Source organism: Diabrotica undecimpunctata, chromosome 3, assembly GCF_040954645.1.
Source record: "Diabrotica undecimpunctata isolate CICGRU chromosome 3, icDiaUnde3, whole genome shotgun sequence".
Taxonomy (NCBI): Eukaryota; Metazoa; Arthropoda; class Insecta; order Coleoptera; family Chrysomelidae; genus Diabrotica; species Diabrotica undecimpunctata.
In genome coordinates this window covers 167292255-167310963 of record NC_092805.1, presented here as the reverse complement: position 1 = coordinate 167310963, position 18709 = coordinate 167292255, and the positions used below count along the sequence as shown (strand labels likewise).

Sequence of the window (18709 nt, the reverse complement as noted above, 5' to 3'; positions counted from 1 at the left end):
ACCGAACAACTAGCTATGATGACTGAAACTGATGGGTAGGGGAGTGGGTGGGGAGGCAGCCAGGAGAAGCATAGTGGCTTAAACAATAACACTCGCTAATAGTGACTCATCTCTTCAGCGTACCAACAGTCAGTGCGCACGCTTTCACTTAATCTCGCCCTCCAAAACAAAATTAAGGAAGAATGGCAAATATCATCTGCGCGGTAACCTAATGTGTAATATTCTTCTTCGCGATCTTACATAGTCTTTAACCCCTTCGTATATCTTTAGTAGTATTTTCAACTTCCATATTTCAATCTTGTTTTATTTTCTGGCCTGAATTTTTGTTAGTATCCACAATTCACATTCGTACAATTCGGCCGGTCTTATGACAATTTTATAGAGCCTTTCTTTCATTTTCCTTGAGACAGCTTTAGATTTTGATATTTTGTTTAGCGATCACGCACTTTTACTTCCCGTTTGCGCCTGTGCTTATGTTATTTTTAAGATGTTAAATATCTTCTTTTAATTTATGTCTTGTCAATGCTTCTTCTTTTTGGTTTTTGGCTACCACTAAATTTAAATTTTCTGCTGTCAGGTAAGTTGCAATTTTTAAAATGTTCTCCCCATTTGATTGTTATTTCTGCTGCTCTCCAAACCGATTCTCTCCTTTGTTTAAAAAAATAAAGGGTTGATTTACTTCTTCATTAATTAATTAATTTGGGTTATTTATTAATTAAAATAATACTAGAGTAGCAAAATTATAAATGATAAGCAATGGTTTAAGAAGAGCAAAAATAAGTACATTTCTTAAATCTTTAATTCTTACCATGTCCGTTTTGTAGCAGTACAAACATCCGTTTTGCTTTAAACAGAACCATCGCCTCATCCATCTGTTACTAGAATTCCCACTGGCGTATCCGCTAAGTTTCCAAAGATATCCACTAAACAAAATTTTGGAAGGTTCCTCTTCTTGTTGCGGACTGAGCGCGTAACACGTCCTGGCCACCTAAAAAAGAACAAATTCCGTATAAATTGAGAATAGGTAGATACTATAGTTTATTTTTAGCTATAGACAACAACAAAGATTCCAAAATAATAACAATGGGAGACTTTAACGCCAAAATTGGAGACTCTGGAAGCAAGATTGGAAATTTTGCATTCGGCACAAGAAACACAAGAGGAGAAAAACTCATGGAATTCCTGGAACAAGAAAACATGTATGTTATGAATACCTTCTACAAAAAGAAACCTAACAGAAAGTGGACATGGGTCGCACCTAAGGGAACTACCAAAAATGAAATAGACTATTTTCTCTCAAACAACAAAGGAATATTTGAAGACGTCACAACAATAAACAACGTAACAACGGGTAGTGACCATCGTATAGTTAGAGCAAAATTAAATATTAACATGAAAGAAGAGAGAAAAAGGATTTTTAAAAAAACAACGAGGATAGATGCCTTTAAGCTAAGAACAAATGAAGAGCAATTCCGAGAGGTCTTAGCGGATAGTTCGAATCTAATCCTTCACATAATCAAGATCAAATTGACGAGATTAATAAAAACATAAATAAAAACCTTCTCGCAGCAGGACTACAGGTCACAAAGAAAACAAGGACTAAAGAAGACAAAATAAGAAATGAAACTACACAGCTAATGACGGAAAGAAGACAACTACTAGCGCAAAACAAACGCTATACGCAAGAATACAGAGAACTTAATAAAACAATTAGAAAAGAACTAAAACGCGACATACAAAAATGGAACGAGAACTTAATAGAGCGAGTCATTGAAAACAACAGAGGCTTAAAATGTCTAAGACCACTGGAAGTTCAAAAAATCATCAAAATTAAAGACGCCAACAATAAGGAAGAGAAGAACAAATCTAAAATAACAAATATTGTCGAAGACTTCTACACATCCTTGTACAGCTCGCAAGGCCAGCCTAATGAAAGAACAAAGGAGAGCGTCAAAAGAAAAATAAAAAACGTGGGATCAGAAGTACTACCAAATATAAAGGGATTCGAAATAGAAAGAGCTTTAAAAGAGCTAAAAAAATAATAAAGCTCCAGGACACGACGGTATAATTGCCGAGCTCTTGAAAACAAGCAAGACATTAACAATAAGGCAAATGAATACCAACTACCCGTATTTCTTGTCTTCGTCGACTATAAAAAGGCGTTTGATAGTATCAAGATGTGGGCCATAGAACAAGCTATTATTAATTGTAGAATAGATTCGAGATATAGGCAACTAAGACATAATATATATGAAAATGCAACTATTATAGTGCAACTAGACGAAAATACAAAGCCCATCCCCATTAAGAAAGGAGTGAGACAAGGAGACGTAATATCGCTAAAGCTTTTCAACCTAGCCCTAGAAGACGTCTTCAAAACTACAAATTGGTCAACCTATGGCATTAACGTTAATGGCAACAAGTTAAACCACCTCAGATTCGCTAACGACGTAGTGATTATAGCAAGCACATTCGTGGAACTGCAAATTATGATGGGGAAACTAGCAGCCAGCTCCCAATACGTCAGTCTAAAAATGAATATGAAAAAAAAAAGACAAACACAGATGACCCCAGACGTATAACTATAAATGGCAGTGAGATAGAACAAATCCAGGAATATATCTACCTAGGCCAAATCCTGAGACTTGACAAAGAGAACCAAAGTGCGAAAATTACTAGAAGAGCAAGACTAGCATGGGCAGGATTTGGAAAACTTAGTTGGATACTTAAGAACCGCAAAATAACCCAATACTTGAGGAGCAAAGTGTTCAACCAATGCATCCTTCCTATCATGACATATGGATGTCAAACCTGGACCCTAACCAAGGCAAACATGAATAAACTAACCACAACAGAAAGAACAATGGAAAGAGCAATGTTAGGTATACGAGTGTATAAAAAGAGGAACGACTGGGTAAAATCCAAAACAAAAGTCGAGAACATAGCAACAAAAATTGCCAAACTTAAATGGAGCTTCGCGGGCCACACTGCTAGACAAAAAGACCAACGTTGGAATACTACAATACATTGGAGACCTTACGAAAGTAAACGACCAAGAGGAAGACCACAGATGAGATTTGTGGTTGATGACATTAAAAGAATAGACGGAACAAATTGGAAATATGTTGCTCAGGATAGAGACCGATGGAAGGAGTTGGAAGAGGTCTATCTCCAAACATGGACGACAGAAGGCTAAGAAGAAGTTTATTTTTTGTCAAATTTCCAATTCATATTTTAGGAATAGTATAAAAAAATATATTATCTCCTAACATATTTTCATACCACATGACTTTATGACCGTAAATAAGGGTTCCAACAAATATTACCATATCAATTTGGTGCTTACCTCCATTTTCAATGTGTCACTTCCAGCATGGGCAATTTTAACAATCTCCGAATGATTCTTATCGAGCACACTGACTCCGTTAACCGAAAGAACAATGTCTCCCACCTCCAAACCAGACGTTTCTGCCGGAGTTCCTGGTTCTATGGCGGATACAACAACTGGTTTCGACCCGTGGATCCGAAACCCAAATTCGCCCGATTCTCGGCGAACTATTACGGTTTTGTCGCAATCTGAAAATCATTGGTAAATTAAATATTTTGGAATATAATATGACTAAAACTAATTTTGTATTAAATGTATATACAGCGTGGCCCAAAAATGTTGCACACCGGCTATGGTTCTTATCAAAGTAATCATTCAGTAATTTGGAATTCAGAGCGTTTTTAAATTTAGTTTAAAAAATAACTTTTTTCTTCAAACGTCAAATAATGATGACATTACTTATCTTGATCCTGTCAAAGTTTGATGTCTCCGCCGGCAGCAGTTTTTTTTTCCCCATTTCTTTACGGCGGAGGGAAAAATGTTGTCATGGCAACAATATGAAACATGTCATAAAGCAACAATACAAATGTCATTAACAACAATTAAACCAGGGAGACGCAAATCCCACCGACGACTTAATTATTTTAATTTTTAACATCTAGACGACTTTGATAGTTGTCACAGTTAATTTCGAGTAAACATAGCGTATGAATTGTACTATTTATGGTTGAAAATTGCTACGTTTGAAGAAAAAATAGTATACTTTATTCGGCAAAGAAGCGACTTTTCTTGACTTGCCCTCTATTACGCGCCTCACTTCGTTCGGCGCGTAATATCGGGCGCGTCAAGAAAAGTCATGCTTCTCCGCCTCATAAAGTAATATACTATTAACTACCTACATTTTCAGTTTCTGATTGGACCGGCCACCCTGTATATAAAAGCCCAACAAGAAGCATTTGCTTTTTAAAATGTTACACGTCTACAAGAACTCAGTTTACCAGTTATTTACTATGTTACAGGCGTAACAGAAAGACACAATTTTGCTTTTTCTTTATTAATAAAAAAGTTTAAGGATTTTTTTGTTCAATAAACTGGAAAATTTGTCTATATAACATATTTCAAAGGTAGATAGCTTTTTTAGTAGTATTTTATGATAGTCTATTGTTTTACAACGTTCAGAAAAATCGGGAATATGCAATTTTTTAGCAATCTGATAGGTACGAACACTTAAAAAAAAAATAAAAAAAACATCTGGGCCACATACTTTGAAACGGTAAATACTCTCTGCTACACATCAGGATGCAAGGAAGAAAACGCTTGGGAAGAAAGAAGAAATCTTGGCTAAGGAATATCAGAGATTGGACTAACCTCAATGTTGAACAGATATTTCAGGTTGCAAAAGATAGAGAAGCGTTTAAATAAGTGATCGCCAATCTTCGTTAGAAAACGGCACAATAAGAAGAAGAAGAAGAAGAAGAAGAAAAAGAAGAAGAAGAAGAAGAAGAAGAAGAAGAAGAAGAAGAAGAAGAAGAAGAAATATAGACAAAAAAAGAAAAGAACCTTAGAAAAAACAAATAGAAATAATAGAAAAATCTTTAGAAGTAAACCTAATAAAAAAAGACAAAAGGGACATCGAAGAGGTATACACATTTTTGTATAAATAAAAGTAGTTTTGAGAATATAGCATATGAACTGGACATATGGCCAAAGAATTGCAAAGATTTGATAATACCAGACCCATCAAAAGAAGTTATAAAAGTAGTATTAAAGGAATTAGAAAATATTCAACTCAAAGCACAAGATAAATTGTCATCACACATACTGAAAGAAAAAGTAAAATTAATAAAAATATTAGCTGGACTTAAAATGATTGGGGCACGTGTTGCAGATGCTAAAGGAAAAAAAGGCTTAAGAATATCAAAGGCGGAAAACAGGTAGAATAGAAGGGGGAGCCAAATCATATGATAAATATAAGATCTGTTTGTTTATCGCCAGAAACTGTTGGATGACCTTCCTGATAAAGCACAATAAAGACATACGAACAGATATTTCTTAACTGCGCATAATCAGGATGATCCAAGAACAGTCCTTGACCACAAACGAATATGCCTCTAACTTTCAGACACTCTACAGTTAGCAGTTAGTCGACTGGTTAGTTAGAACAAACACAAAGTTAATACGTATCGTTTACAAACCATGTAACGCTTCTTTTTTTCGACACCAAACCAGTAACATAATCTTTAATATCTCTTCTAATTTTGCCTTTAACTCTACAGATTGTATATCTGCATCGAGTTCGTTTTGTGTATCGGTGAAATGTCGTTGTAATGCTGGAATTTAATAGAAAAGTAAAGTATTAATCACACTTTGCAACTAAAATTATAAAATCAAGCCCTCAACTATAGAAATAGATATTTTATAAAGAATTTCTTAATGTTCGGCAGTATATTACAGCTGCACTATAAGGTAGAAACAATAAATTCTAGCCAGTGATCCCTAAAAATCATAAAAACAAGCTGAATTTTGCATTTTGAATTTTGAACATATCGGCAACAAAAGGTTTAACAATGTTGTAAAGAAAAAACTGCTGATGGAATTCCCCTACCAGATGAGAGAGGACATCACAGTCCAGATAATAAAAATTTCACTAGACAAAATAGCATTTGTTAAACGCCACATTCAGTTCTTTCCAAAGTTTAAGAGCCACTACTCGAGAAAGAGTAACCCTAATAGACAGTATTTGTGTTCATCTTAAGTGTAAACAAGATGTATGAACTCTCTAAAGAGGTGTGTATAGAAGAGAGTAAAGTTTCGGTTGAGCTTCACTTCTACAGAAAAATATTCAACACACAGTTCAATTTAAGCTTTTAAAAACCCTACAGTGACACATGCAAAACATGTGACAAGCTTAATGTCACCATAAAACACACTAGTAATGAGGCCTCCATAAATGAAGCTGTAGTAATAAAAGAAATTTATTTGAGAAATTCACACGCAGCCAAAGACGAAAAAAAGAAAACTGCAGAAATTGCTAAGAATGATCTATAACCTTTGATTTACAAAAGACTCTCGGGAGTTGAACTTGGGAGAGAACTTGGGAGTTCACAATCTAGCAAACAAATCAGCTACCATGTTTATGTGGTCAGAGGAAACAGATTCTAAGGGATCACAGGAAATTATGTCAATACATTAAGGAACTTCCGAAATCTGTTACTCATTTTGAAGCTTTCAGTAATAATGCAGGAGGCCAAAATAAAAACAATAATATGGTTAAAACTTGTTAAGTATTATGTTACGAAACACACGATAACACATATCTTTCATTGCAAGATATTTATATAAATAAAAACTACTCCAGAATTTTCAATAAACAAAAAACTTTGAAGTTTTCAGAAAAGTATGCAAACGTCATTTGGACCCCTTTGCATCTAGGCCCCTCAATTGAACAATGCACATGAACCAGAAAAACCAAATGGAAGACTGCGCTGGATAGGTCACGTAGAACGGTTGCAGAAAGATCTAGCTCCCAAGAAAATCAAAAGGCAGGTACCAACGGGAAGAAGAGCAGAAGGAAGTCGAAGGCTTTGATATATAAAGCATGCAGAACAAGACCAAAAATCCTAGAAACCTTAAACACCATCAACTGGAAAAGTAAAGCCTATATAAGTAATATATCGTAATAGCGGAAGATCTTAAAGGCCAAGATCCTATCCCAGAAAGATAAAGAAAAAAAGAAAATTTTAATTTTTGAGCCATTATAACGAACAACAAATTTGGGTTGGAGGCAAGGGTTGGCGAGGTACAAAAAAATCATCGTGGCTAAAGAAGTTACATCAATAGTAGATGTGAGTAACATATCACTGCTCTGAGCAAAAGTAGATATAAGTTGAAAATCATAAAATTAGTTGTCGCCATTCTAAGAGAATACGGACACTTTGGTATATTACCTTTGATTTAATATCAATAAAAGTAAAATCTATAAATAAATGCAAAGATACAAATGTTCTACGATCAATTTAATAAACTCCCAATAAATATAACTTTGATTTAAAAAATAAACTTACCCAACATTTTGAAAAATCGCAATCAAAACTTAAGACATATGTAGCTAAACAGACCACCGTAGGCTATTTTTTGAAAAGTGGGTATCAATTCCCAAAATAGATCGCATAAATAATATTAAATGGGATGCCGCCGCCCGAAAGTGTGTTAGAACAACACAAAAATCGAATTCTTACCGGCAAAACGTGCGAGAAACAATATTTTTAACCGGGAAGGGATACAAATCATTAAATATAGAATTTGAAAAGCGCATTATCAAATAAATATTTAGAGATTACGTGATGGGAGAAAACGATTTGGCATGAATTGAGAGTGTTTTGAAAGGTTTGCATTTTGATCAAATAAACAATGAGGATGTAAGTACACACATATTTTACAGTCTGGTACGTATAACAATCATTCTTAAAGTGTTTTGGCAAGGAGTAAAAATACTGTGCCGTGCCGTAGATCCATGGTGACCGACCTACGGTAAACTGAGAAAAGTTTGAACCGACAAAACATTTTACTATTTGTTGTTTACCATTCAATTATAAAGCAGCAATGACAGAACAATTAACAATATTAATTAACATAATTATAAAACACAATAAATTACTAGAAGAATGCAGAACTAGCGAACTAATTCTAATATAAAAAAAAAGAGAAAAACAGCCAGAAAAATAAAACTTACTAAAATTTTACAAGGACTAATGAATCAGAGAGGATAAATTTACAGATGAACACCAGGGTTTTCGTACTGGAAGATCGTGTTCAGATGCAATATTCGTCATAAAGAAAATTACTGAGAAATCACTAGAGTATAATAGAAACGCATTTATGTATCTGATTGACTTAAAGAAAGCATTTGACCGAGTAAGACTCCAAGATATAATCCATCTTCTGTATAATAGAGAAGTTCCCCTAGATATGATAAAAACTATTGAAAACATCTACCAAAACAACAAAATGGAAGTCAGAATAGATGAATAACTTACAGAACCTATAGACATAGGCTGCGGAATAAGACAGAGAGACTCATTGAGCTCTATGATTTTTAATTTAATCATGGAGAAAATCATAAAAAGTGCCAACCAAGGAAGAGGATACAGAGTGGAAAACAAAGAACTTAAAATGCTCTGTTACACAGACGATGCAATATTGATTTCCACAGATTCCAAATCCACAGATTTAACGTAAGATCAAAAGAATTTAATATGACAATCTCAACTCAAAAATCTAAAACAATAGTAATGGGCAAAGAAATACTAACCACTATTACCCTGTCTCACTCCCATTTTCTCCAGATCCTCCCTGACTACATCTTTCCACGTTTTTCCAGGCCATCCAAGATCTTCCATCTAATCTTTCCCAAAACACGTTGTTTATGAGGCGATTGCCATTACTGTGCATCACATGTCCTGCCCATTTTGGTCTATTGGTCTTTTTGGTCTCTTTACTTATACCAACCTTTCTAATTCTGTTGAACGGGATTCATCACAAAATTTAATTTCTTATTTCCTAAGTCGTTTTTAGATTTATTATGTTTCTTGGTAAGATGCAGTAGCTGTCAGTAACTAACGCTTTCATTTACTGATTTGCTTCGTGGTCCTCTTGTATGGAAGACCAGGAAGCAAGGCAAAGGAGGAAATGGCGCGGAGTTGAGACCCATCTCCTTGAGCCAACGTTTTCCCTTATTGCTAAATTTTGCCTTTCTTTTTAGTCTTCTTCTACCAGGGGGCAAGACAAAGAAGAAAATGAGTCAGATTTAGGATCCATCTCCTTAAGCGTTTCAATTTAGGACATATCTAAAGCATCTTTTTAACCCCTGTCTATGCGAGTGTATGTTTCATCCTTTTGGACTTCTTGACCCGGATTTTCCTATTTCATTGGAGTCTGCTGTATCTGTCAAATGTTGATTGAACATTGATTTCAACATGTGAAAGATTACATTAAAAAAAACAACGACACTTGGAGCCTACAGGACCATATGTATGTAGAAGCTGATGAACCACCTCTTTCAATTGAAGACGCAGACTAAGCCTACAATATGCAGCTAAAATTGGAGCAAACTCTAATAACCCTGCTTATTCCTACACATTTTCTGACAATTTTCATTTAATTTTTGAACAAAAACTCTTTCTCTCTGCATCATTTAGTAAAAGAATCACAGGTTTCAATTTTTTCGAAAGCTATTTCCAATGAAATAAACCACCCTCCTCCTTGGATCATAAAACTCCCCAAATGTAATACAAATCTTCTACTGTATCCTAAATCTGATACTTCATCACATATAATTCTACAACAGTTTCAAGCGATTAAAGACAAGTACAAAAGATATTACCAAATATATACAGATGCGTTAAAAACTTCTAAAATGGAAACGGTAGGCGCAGCTTTCGTTGACGAAACAATTAAACATCAGTTCCAGCTACCTAAGGACTACTCCATATATTCCGCCGAATTGTATGCCGTATCTAAAGCCCTACAAAATATATCAAACCAGCCCAAATCGGAAGCAGTCATTTTCACAGAATCTTTAAGCGCAGTACAAGGAATATTAAGGGTTTACCCAAACCACCCAATACTATGCCAAATTAAAATTGATCTAGAAGAACTTTACAGTAAGAATAAAAGGGTAGAATTTGTTTGGATTCCATCTCATGTAGGCATAATAGGTAATGAAAAAGCTGATCGGGAAGCTAAAGAAGCCTGCTGTACGAATAGACCAGATAAAGAGCTCCTAGAAATTCTTCATTCCGACATTCAAAACACCATCAAAGAATTTTCAATGAGAATATGGCTCGAAAGATGGAAAAAACTTGACGACAACAAACTACAACGCATCTACCGAAATTTGTCACCAAAAGGGATAATGCCACAAAAACGACGAGATCAAGTCATACAACACCGCTTGAGAATAGGACATACCAGGTTAACCCACCAGTACCTAATAAAGAAAGAACAACAAAAACTGTGCTATGTTTGTGATATTTATCTGACAATCGCACACCTTATTGTTAGTTGCCCACTACATCACCTGGGACGACTTCAAAGTGATTTAGCAAGTGATCTGAAAAGTGCTCTGAACTATAGTAAATGTGATAAAGTGACTAAGTTTCTAAAACTAAGTAAATGTACAATATAATATAGTTCTCAATTGAAATTGGTTGTTATAAGCAAACATCTGATTTTATGTACAACTCTTCCCCGCCAATAACCTTTCATGGTTGACGCGGTTTACTTAATAAAAAAAAACGACATAACTTACCAAAGGATTTGTTGTTCTGCCTTTTATACATTTCTAAACAAGATTTTCGATGCACCATTCGATGTGTTACAGCTTGAAACTTCTTTCTGAACTCCTGTTCAGATTCGGTACTCGATATTGAATCTTTTCGGGAAGATGGCTTGTCTATAACAGAAAAATTTAACATATATGTCCTTCAGTTTCTTAAATCGTTCTATCAAACAACACACCACTCTCTTTTTTTCACTTAATCCATTCCAACCTAATTCTACGAGATGTATCTTCATCTTATTTTATTACTACATTTCTCCATTACTCTATAATACCTGTCATAGGTACATTAATATTATTTAACTAAATTTTGACTACAAAAATTTACATCTTCAAGCTAGAAAAATAATTTCAATCTTCTTACTTACCACTTGGACTTGAGCAGGATGTCCTCGCGATAACTTCGTCCCTTTCGTCAATGTGTATCCAGCAACCTTCCATGTAAGGCACATCGTAAATACCGGTATCGTCCTCGTTTTCTGGTGCCCCAGGCAGAACACTTGGACTGGAATCAGTCGCTTTCAGCTGTTCCTGACTGCCGGTGGTAGATTTAGCCATCGGTCGCAGTTTGCTTTTGTATGTGCTGGCTCCACGTTCTTCTGACTAAAAAAAAATTATATCAACATACTCTAAAATAATAGAAAAGAGTACTTCTTTCTAATTCTATTCCAGCGGTACTGAAAAACTATCAAGTACTAAGTATTGTAGCATCAAACAGAAACCAAAAAAGAAAATTTCAAAACTGTAAATAGATTTCATCATAATTATAATCATCGTCATTATCGTTGTCATCGTTATCGTCCTAGTCTCGTCATCTTCATCATCACCAGCATCATCAAGAATACGAAAGTCTATCATTTTAGTCTCAAATAAAACTTCTCATTTTTTTGTCATTTTTTTTAACATTTTTATGTTAAATGAAAAGACTGATAGTTTTTATGACAAATCAAAGAATGAAAAATAAAAGTATTTTTAAGTGTTTTTACACGCTTCAAAAATACTTTTTTTTCCCATTCTTTGATTTTTATTTTTAATTATTTTTACAGTTCCTGTTAATTTTGGAATTAACCAATAAAAGAGAAAAATACGTACTATAATAAAGATGGCCTAAATATCTGGCATTTATCACAAAGAAATTTATTTTTAACTTAATAACTAACCTTTGCTCTAACTTCTGATTTATACCGATTCTTCTTATTCTCCAAATAGTTCCTTTCTTCAGATCGAATTCTTCTTTCGAGCTTCTTGAACAATCTACCACTTGATTTAATTCTCGGTGAATCTTCAAACCCCGCTGGTGGTTGAACGATCTCTTCGGGATTTTCTAGACTGGATATACTTTTATCTGGGTCATCGGTGGTGACAATATCCACTTCTTTTCCACAATGCAGACAATGGACTTGATGATCTGCTGTCTGACTACTCGGGTCGCTGTAGAAAACGCTGTCACTGCCTGAAAAAGAGTCAAAAATTAACATAACTGTTTGCAATTTTGACTTTGGCAACATTCGTCAAATTGAGCTTGCTTTCATGTTACTATTTTGTACTTATTTATTTGATATATTCTATAAACTTGAAAGAAAATATATATCTTTATGATTAATATTAATTATTAGTTCAAACTTACCTGGACTCACAGATCTTAGTGATTCAGCACTTAGTGCTTTCAATTTTGTAGAGTCTTCAACCTTCTTTGGACTTTGGCGAGTTAATGATAATGGGGAACTTACTGAACTAAAAAAAACTTTATTAAAAACAAATATTCATTCGCAAACTAAATTATACAGGTCTAAAAGGGAGGAAAATCGGGATATAAACAAGGCAGCAAAGAGGACAGCGAAACGAGCTGTAACTACTGCTAAGGAACGATCGCCTGCACAACTGTATGAAGAGTTGGAAACACCCGAATGGATCAAAAGGATGTTAAAGCAAGGGACATCAAAGGATTTGACTTACGTGCAGCAGATTAAGAGTGCGGATGGAAGAGTGTTAAGAAGCGATGTATAAAGATAAAGGACATCTAGGACTGTAAGAACTATAGAAGGATAAAGTTAATGTCTCACACAATGAAAATTTGGGAGAGAACTGTAGAGCTAAGGTTAAGGATAGAGATATCGATAGGTGAACAATTTGGCTTTATGCCAGAAGGAGGACAACGAACGCCTTGTTTGCTTTAAGACAGATAATAGAGAAATACGGCGAGAAGAAATGAGAGCTACATTTGATATTTATAAATGTTGAGAAGGTACTACAAAGTTCCTAGACAGGAGCCATGAAGATGTATGAGAGAGAAACGGGTTTACGAGAAGTACATAAGGCTTGTAAAAGATATGTATGATAGAGCGTATAGCAAAGTAAAGATTACTGTAGGATTGACCGAAAGTTTTTCCTTATCTGTTTAATCTTACTATGGATGTACTGATAGAGAAAGTAAGGGAGGGAGCTTCCTGGTCAATGTTCTTCGCTGATGATATCGTGTTAGTAGAGGAGAGCAAAGATATGTTGAAAATGGGACACTAGATCGATAAATTAAAAATATTGTCTATTTCCATTAAATATATGTGCATTAAATAATAAGAAAGATGGATTAGTTACGAAAGGTGTTGAAAGACATTTCTTTCATGTATACTGACGATGTGGTGTTCGTAAGACCTATCGAAAAAGATCTAGAGAAGTCTATAAAAGGTAAGAGAGAAGACAAAATCTTGAATGAAAATGGCTTGTAAGATTTTATCAAAAGATTTTTACTTTTTTCGTTCACTCGATCCACTTTCAGGAGCTAAATTGTGACACTGCTTCGAGGACTTCTTTCTTGATAAACTTCCCGGTAAACTAGAAGATTTCTTTTCCTGAGCACTTCTTTGGCTAACAGGTGATCTGGGTATTCCTTTCTTTTTGCTGTTTTCTTTAGTTTTCTTTCCCCTTCTCGGAGAGTTTTGATTACTGAGATGTTTGACTGCGATGTCGCAACTAGATTCGTCGGAAGTTGCTTTGTTCTCTTTTTCTGAAAGAATAAAATTTTAATTATAAATGTAAAAAATATAGTTGAGCCCTATAAGACATATAACAAGTTACGTGTTCAAATAATGTTTGAACAAAAAAAAAACGTAAACATATTGTTAGAATATAATGGATACATTATATTAATATATTTTAGTGTAAGTGATACCCTCTATTGTGAAGTACTGACATTATGACAGTGTACATTAGTAGGTATTTAAGTACTCGTATATGAGATATTATTATTAATTATTATTGTAGCATATCGATGGTCTAATTCTAATACTCCGTATCTGCAAAGGATTCAAATTTTACTTTTTCGCGCCATTCAGTTGTATGTTTTACCATAGAATAACCGAACACACATAGAAGCGACACAACGGTCCAAAAGCGTGTATCATTTTTGTATACGCATGCCCGATTCTGGTTGTTTAACTGTCAAAAACACGTGCTTATTCTTTAATTCTGGTTGTTTTCTATAGTCCGTAGGCGTCTATGGTAAATAATCGACACAACAAGTGCATTTGACCATTTATATAATTTATTTATAGTTAAAAGGTTATAGTTATAGTTAAATATATAAGTTTATAGTTATAGTTAAATATATAAGTTTATAGTTATAGTTTATAGTTAAAAGTTTAATTTATATTTAAAATGTCTGGATATATTTGTGCGATTCGCGGATGTTCATCTGTGACAGGAAAAGGAATAAGTTTATTTAGATTTCCTAAGAATAATAACAGGTAATTACTATTGCTTTGTAATTATTATTAGTTATTACATAATAGTATTGGTTTGACTTTCGAACAGTAAGCCGACGCCAACGTGTCTGTCCGAGCTATAAAAAATAAACTTTGGTCTGCCAAGGGATAGTTCAAAATGAAAACATTAAATTTGGTGTCAGTGCTATTTCTTTTATTGAAAGACGCAAGTCTCCGAAGGCTCAGGTCAAAAAATCAACAGGTGGTGGCCGGGTGCGCTCGAAGACAACAATACGAATATAGTATTTTTAGGAAATAAAAATATATAGAGGGTTTTATACACGAGAATATTTGATTTAAGAGCGTAGGCGCAAAATTTCGGGCAAATGTTTTTTAAATGTATTCATTTTTTTCGAATCCTGAAAAAACTAATAAGTATTTTTGAAAAATTTAAACGCAGAATGAAAGACCACATTATTACTGAGGGCCAAAAGTCCCCGAAAACTTCTATAATGTTTATTTTAATAAGTTACAGGGGTGAAAAAAAAAAAAGAGAAAACTTAGTGTGACTTTTAATTTCAAATATCTCATTCAAAAAAAAATTTTTGTTTATTCTAAGGGACTTTCGGGCCTCGGTAATAATGTAATCTTTCATTCTGTGTTTAAATTTTTCAAAAATTTTTTGTTAGTTTTCTCAGAATTCCAAAAAAATGTTAAAAAGCATTGGCTCGAAATTTTGCGCCTACGCTCTTAAACGAAACAAAGAAATTACTAAAATGCTCAAACTAAAAATTGTTGGAAACATAATTAGACCGATAATTGGGAAAATCTTAGAATTACAACAGAACAAGACTTCAAAATTGCAAAAACATGGTTGCAAATAAACAAACTTACATTAAATTATGAAAAAACTAAATAGGTACTCATCTACTTTTTGCTATATACAAAAGTTGTCTGCCAATTTTTAATTCGTTAAATATAAATAAAAAAGATCAAATATATGGATCAAAGTACATAAAATATTTAGGAGTTTTAAATGGGAATTACAAATAAAAAATATTAAAACTTTATTTGTTGCATATCTCAATATTTAGTGACATTTTTGTGACTTAGTCAGGAGAAAACTGTAAATTTATTAAGATTAGATACCTATTGACAAAAGTTAAATATTTCATTACTTACAATATACTTAGAATATACTAATACTCTTATAGTTGTAAGTAATAAAGTATTATTTATAAATACAGAAAAAGTTCTTTGTTTAAAATTTGTTCTGTTAAAAATTTGTAGTGCCAAAGTGTGGATAGAAGCTTGCAGACGAGAAGATTTGTTATTCAAAATGGATTCACTTTATAATAATTATAGGATTTGTGAACTGCATTTTGAAGATAATGTTATTGTAAAAGGAAATAGAAGAAAAACATTGGCGCATGACGCAGTACCTTCAATGATCTTTGTTATTTATATTTAACGAATTAAAAATTGGCAGACAACTTTTGTATATAGCAAAAAGTAGATGAGTACCTATTTAGTTTTTTCATAATTTAATGTAAGTTTGTTTATTTGCAACCATGTTTTTGCAATTTTTAAGTCTTGTTCTGTTGTAATTTTAAGATTTTTAGTAATTTCTTTGTTTCGCTTAAGAGCGTAGGCGCAAAATTTCGGGCCAATGCTTTTTAAATACAATCATTTTTTTCGAATCCTGAGAAAACTAACAAATATTTTTGAAAAATTTAAACACAGAATGAAAGATTACATTATTACCGAGGGCCGAAAGTCCCTTAGAATAAACAAAAAGTTTTTTTGAATGAGATATTTGAAATTAAAAATCACATTTAAATTTTTCAAAAATACTTATTAGTTTTTTCAGGATTCGAAAAAAATTAATGCATTTAAAAAACATTGGCCCGAAATTTTGCGCCTACGTTCTTAAGAATTTATATTGTGTGATATGCCCACTGACTATTAATTTTCTGGTTGTTAGCTGTCATTAACGGCTTGGCCACGTAACTTCAAAGGACTGACGCTTCTCTATGTTCGGTTGTTCTATGATAAAACTGCATGTTTTTAGCAATGCCTGATAGCATTGTGTCGTTCGTACATCGACGTCACTAAATGATTACGTCAGGTCCACGACACTATGAATTATCTTTACTCGTATATGGGAGAACTGAGATATTTTTAATAATTATTATTGTAGTAGATGTTAAGTTTATGAGGTCTCGAACACGTTGTATTCTTCTGTATAAGATGTAATGTTCAAGTAAATTTCCGCGGTCAGGTAAATGAAAGCTAGGGAAGAACCGCGAAGAACCGTATAAAATTTCAAGAGACCGATTCACTTATTTACATTTTATTAATTTACCTTGTATATGAGCTTGTTTTTTGAGCTGCGAGTTTTTTCTACTACCCTGCATGGGGCTCCTCATTCGCGGTTTAGATCTTTTCGGTTTTTCGGCGGATGGCGAAGCTTTGATATTCCTCTTATTGGGTTTGGGGTTCAAGATGGAGTATGTTTCGAGATATGACTTGTTGGGGTTATTTGATAAGTCTAGGGTAAAGTCTTTGCAGCGACGATGGTGGTTGTTCTTCGGCGACGTCCAGGTTGTGCTGAAATCAAGAAGAAAGTATTCATTTTAGGATTCGCAATTTAAATTTTTTTCGTTATAATGGTAAATCGTCCATTTGGTTGTTACTTTTTTATTTTTGATAGTCTCATAGCATTGTATTAATTTACTTTTAATTAACGGATTCGTCAAAAATAACATTCAAAAATTATGGAATCAGCTAAATTCCACGTGCAGACTGTCTTACATAGGTCAAACCAAATAAATAGTTAAAAAATAATATCTGAACATTTCATTTCAGCCCTAATTCTAATTAACCTGGCACAGTATTATCTTCAAACAAGTCATAAAATAGATTTTTCAAATTTTATAACCATAGCGGCTATCTTTTTGTATAATTAATGAATTATCCTAAAAGCCATTAATATCCAAAAACACCATGATTGTTTCAATCAAAGCAATGATGACAGCTGGTTATCTTGAACATGATAACACCTCCCCCTTTACGAAAAATTACTTTCTCAGTCATATCATAAATATGCTCGTATGCTTAAGATCCCTTGGACTGACCGAGTCACAAATGAGGAAGTCCTTAGAAGAATGAATAAGAATCGAGAAGTACTGACCACGATCGATCAAATCTCGAAAGTTACAGTTCTTCGGACATATTATGCGAAATTAATCCAGATATGCTGTCCTTCAAGCCATCCTGCAAGGAAAAATATTTGGAAAACGAGGTCCAGGAAGAAGAAGAACATGTTGGTTAAAGAACCTCAGAATCTGGTTCAATACAACATCTGTGCAGCTTTTTCGCGCTGCTGCAGAGAAGATAAAGATTGCCATGATGATCGCCAACATTCGTAACGGATAGGCAAATCAAGAAGAAGAAGAGCCATATCTTATATCTAGATAGCACGTTAGCGGGCCTAATCACCATCAGCTGTATAAAAGGGTATAAGAACAGAAGTATATTATGTAATTTAACTAGATTTTTAAAATTGATCTTTCTACTTCTTTCTGTTTTCTTTAGTTTAGAATGTTCAACTTTCCAGTGCAGTCTTTCCATAGACACCTTGGTCTTCCTCGAGGTCTCGAGTTTGTTGGCATCTTTTTTATGAGTTAATCTTCTTCTTGCTTTGATAGGAGCTAACAATCTCAGCCTTTTCCCCTTACTATATATTAGATACTTAGTTTAATAGTAACTACTAGTAAACTGGGCTTAACATTTCTAATAATCAAGCAATTTTTTAGATTTGACAATAATTGAAACTAAATGGCAGTAATGGCTTCTTAGAGCTTTTTTGAAATAATTGTAAACAGAGTTTTACATTTTATTTTTATAAGTGCCAACATATACTTTATATACTTACTCATCTTCCATGGGTGATTCATAATACCCAGACGATGAATACCTAACGCTTCTTTCATCGTCAGATACATTAGGGGGGCAGACTTTTTTATTTCTTGAAGGCACTGTTTCCGTAAATCTATCTAGCAAATCCGGAGTGGATCCCACGCTGTAACTTCCACAAGAGGAGCTGCTGTCCTCGGACGGAGTCGATCGGCCGGTGCGAATATTAGGCACTGGAGTATTGCAGAGGCTGTGGGAGGAATCACCAACTGTTGAAGCGCTGGTGGTAGGAGGAGGGGAGAAGGATGGGACTACCATGTCGTCGCTGATAGCGTCCAAGCCTCGAGCGCTTTCCAGGCTTGAGCCGTCGGTAATGTGGGCTTGTTGAAGGTTGTTATATAATTCGGGACCCTAAACAAAAAC

The 18709-nt window shown here is 34.1% G+C and overlaps 1 protein-coding gene across 2 annotated transcripts in view; it reads right to left on the bottom strand.

Annotated features, from left to right (window-relative positions):
• Positions 1–18709, bottom strand: part of LOC140437785 (uncharacterized) — a 90846-nt gene that overhangs the window by 6578 nt on the left and 65559 nt on the right. For both annotated transcript variants that reach the window (XM_072527509.1, XM_072527508.1), the window contains exons 12-20: positions 18306–18697; positions 16734–16978; positions 13416–13671; positions 12295–12401; positions 11828–12120; positions 11036–11270; positions 10638–10781; positions 3347–3576; positions 809–988 (exon numbers count right to left, since the gene is read on the bottom strand). In XM_072527509.1, the coding sequence (XP_072383610.1) occupies positions 809–988; positions 3347–3576; positions 10638–10781; positions 11036–11270; positions 11828–12120; positions 12295–12401; positions 13416–13671; positions 16734–16978; positions 18306–18697 (2082 nt within the window). The remainder of the gene's footprint in view (positions 1–808; positions 989–3346; positions 3577–10637; positions 10782–11035; positions 11271–11827; positions 12121–12294; positions 12402–13415; positions 13672–16733; positions 16979–18305; positions 18698–18709) is intronic.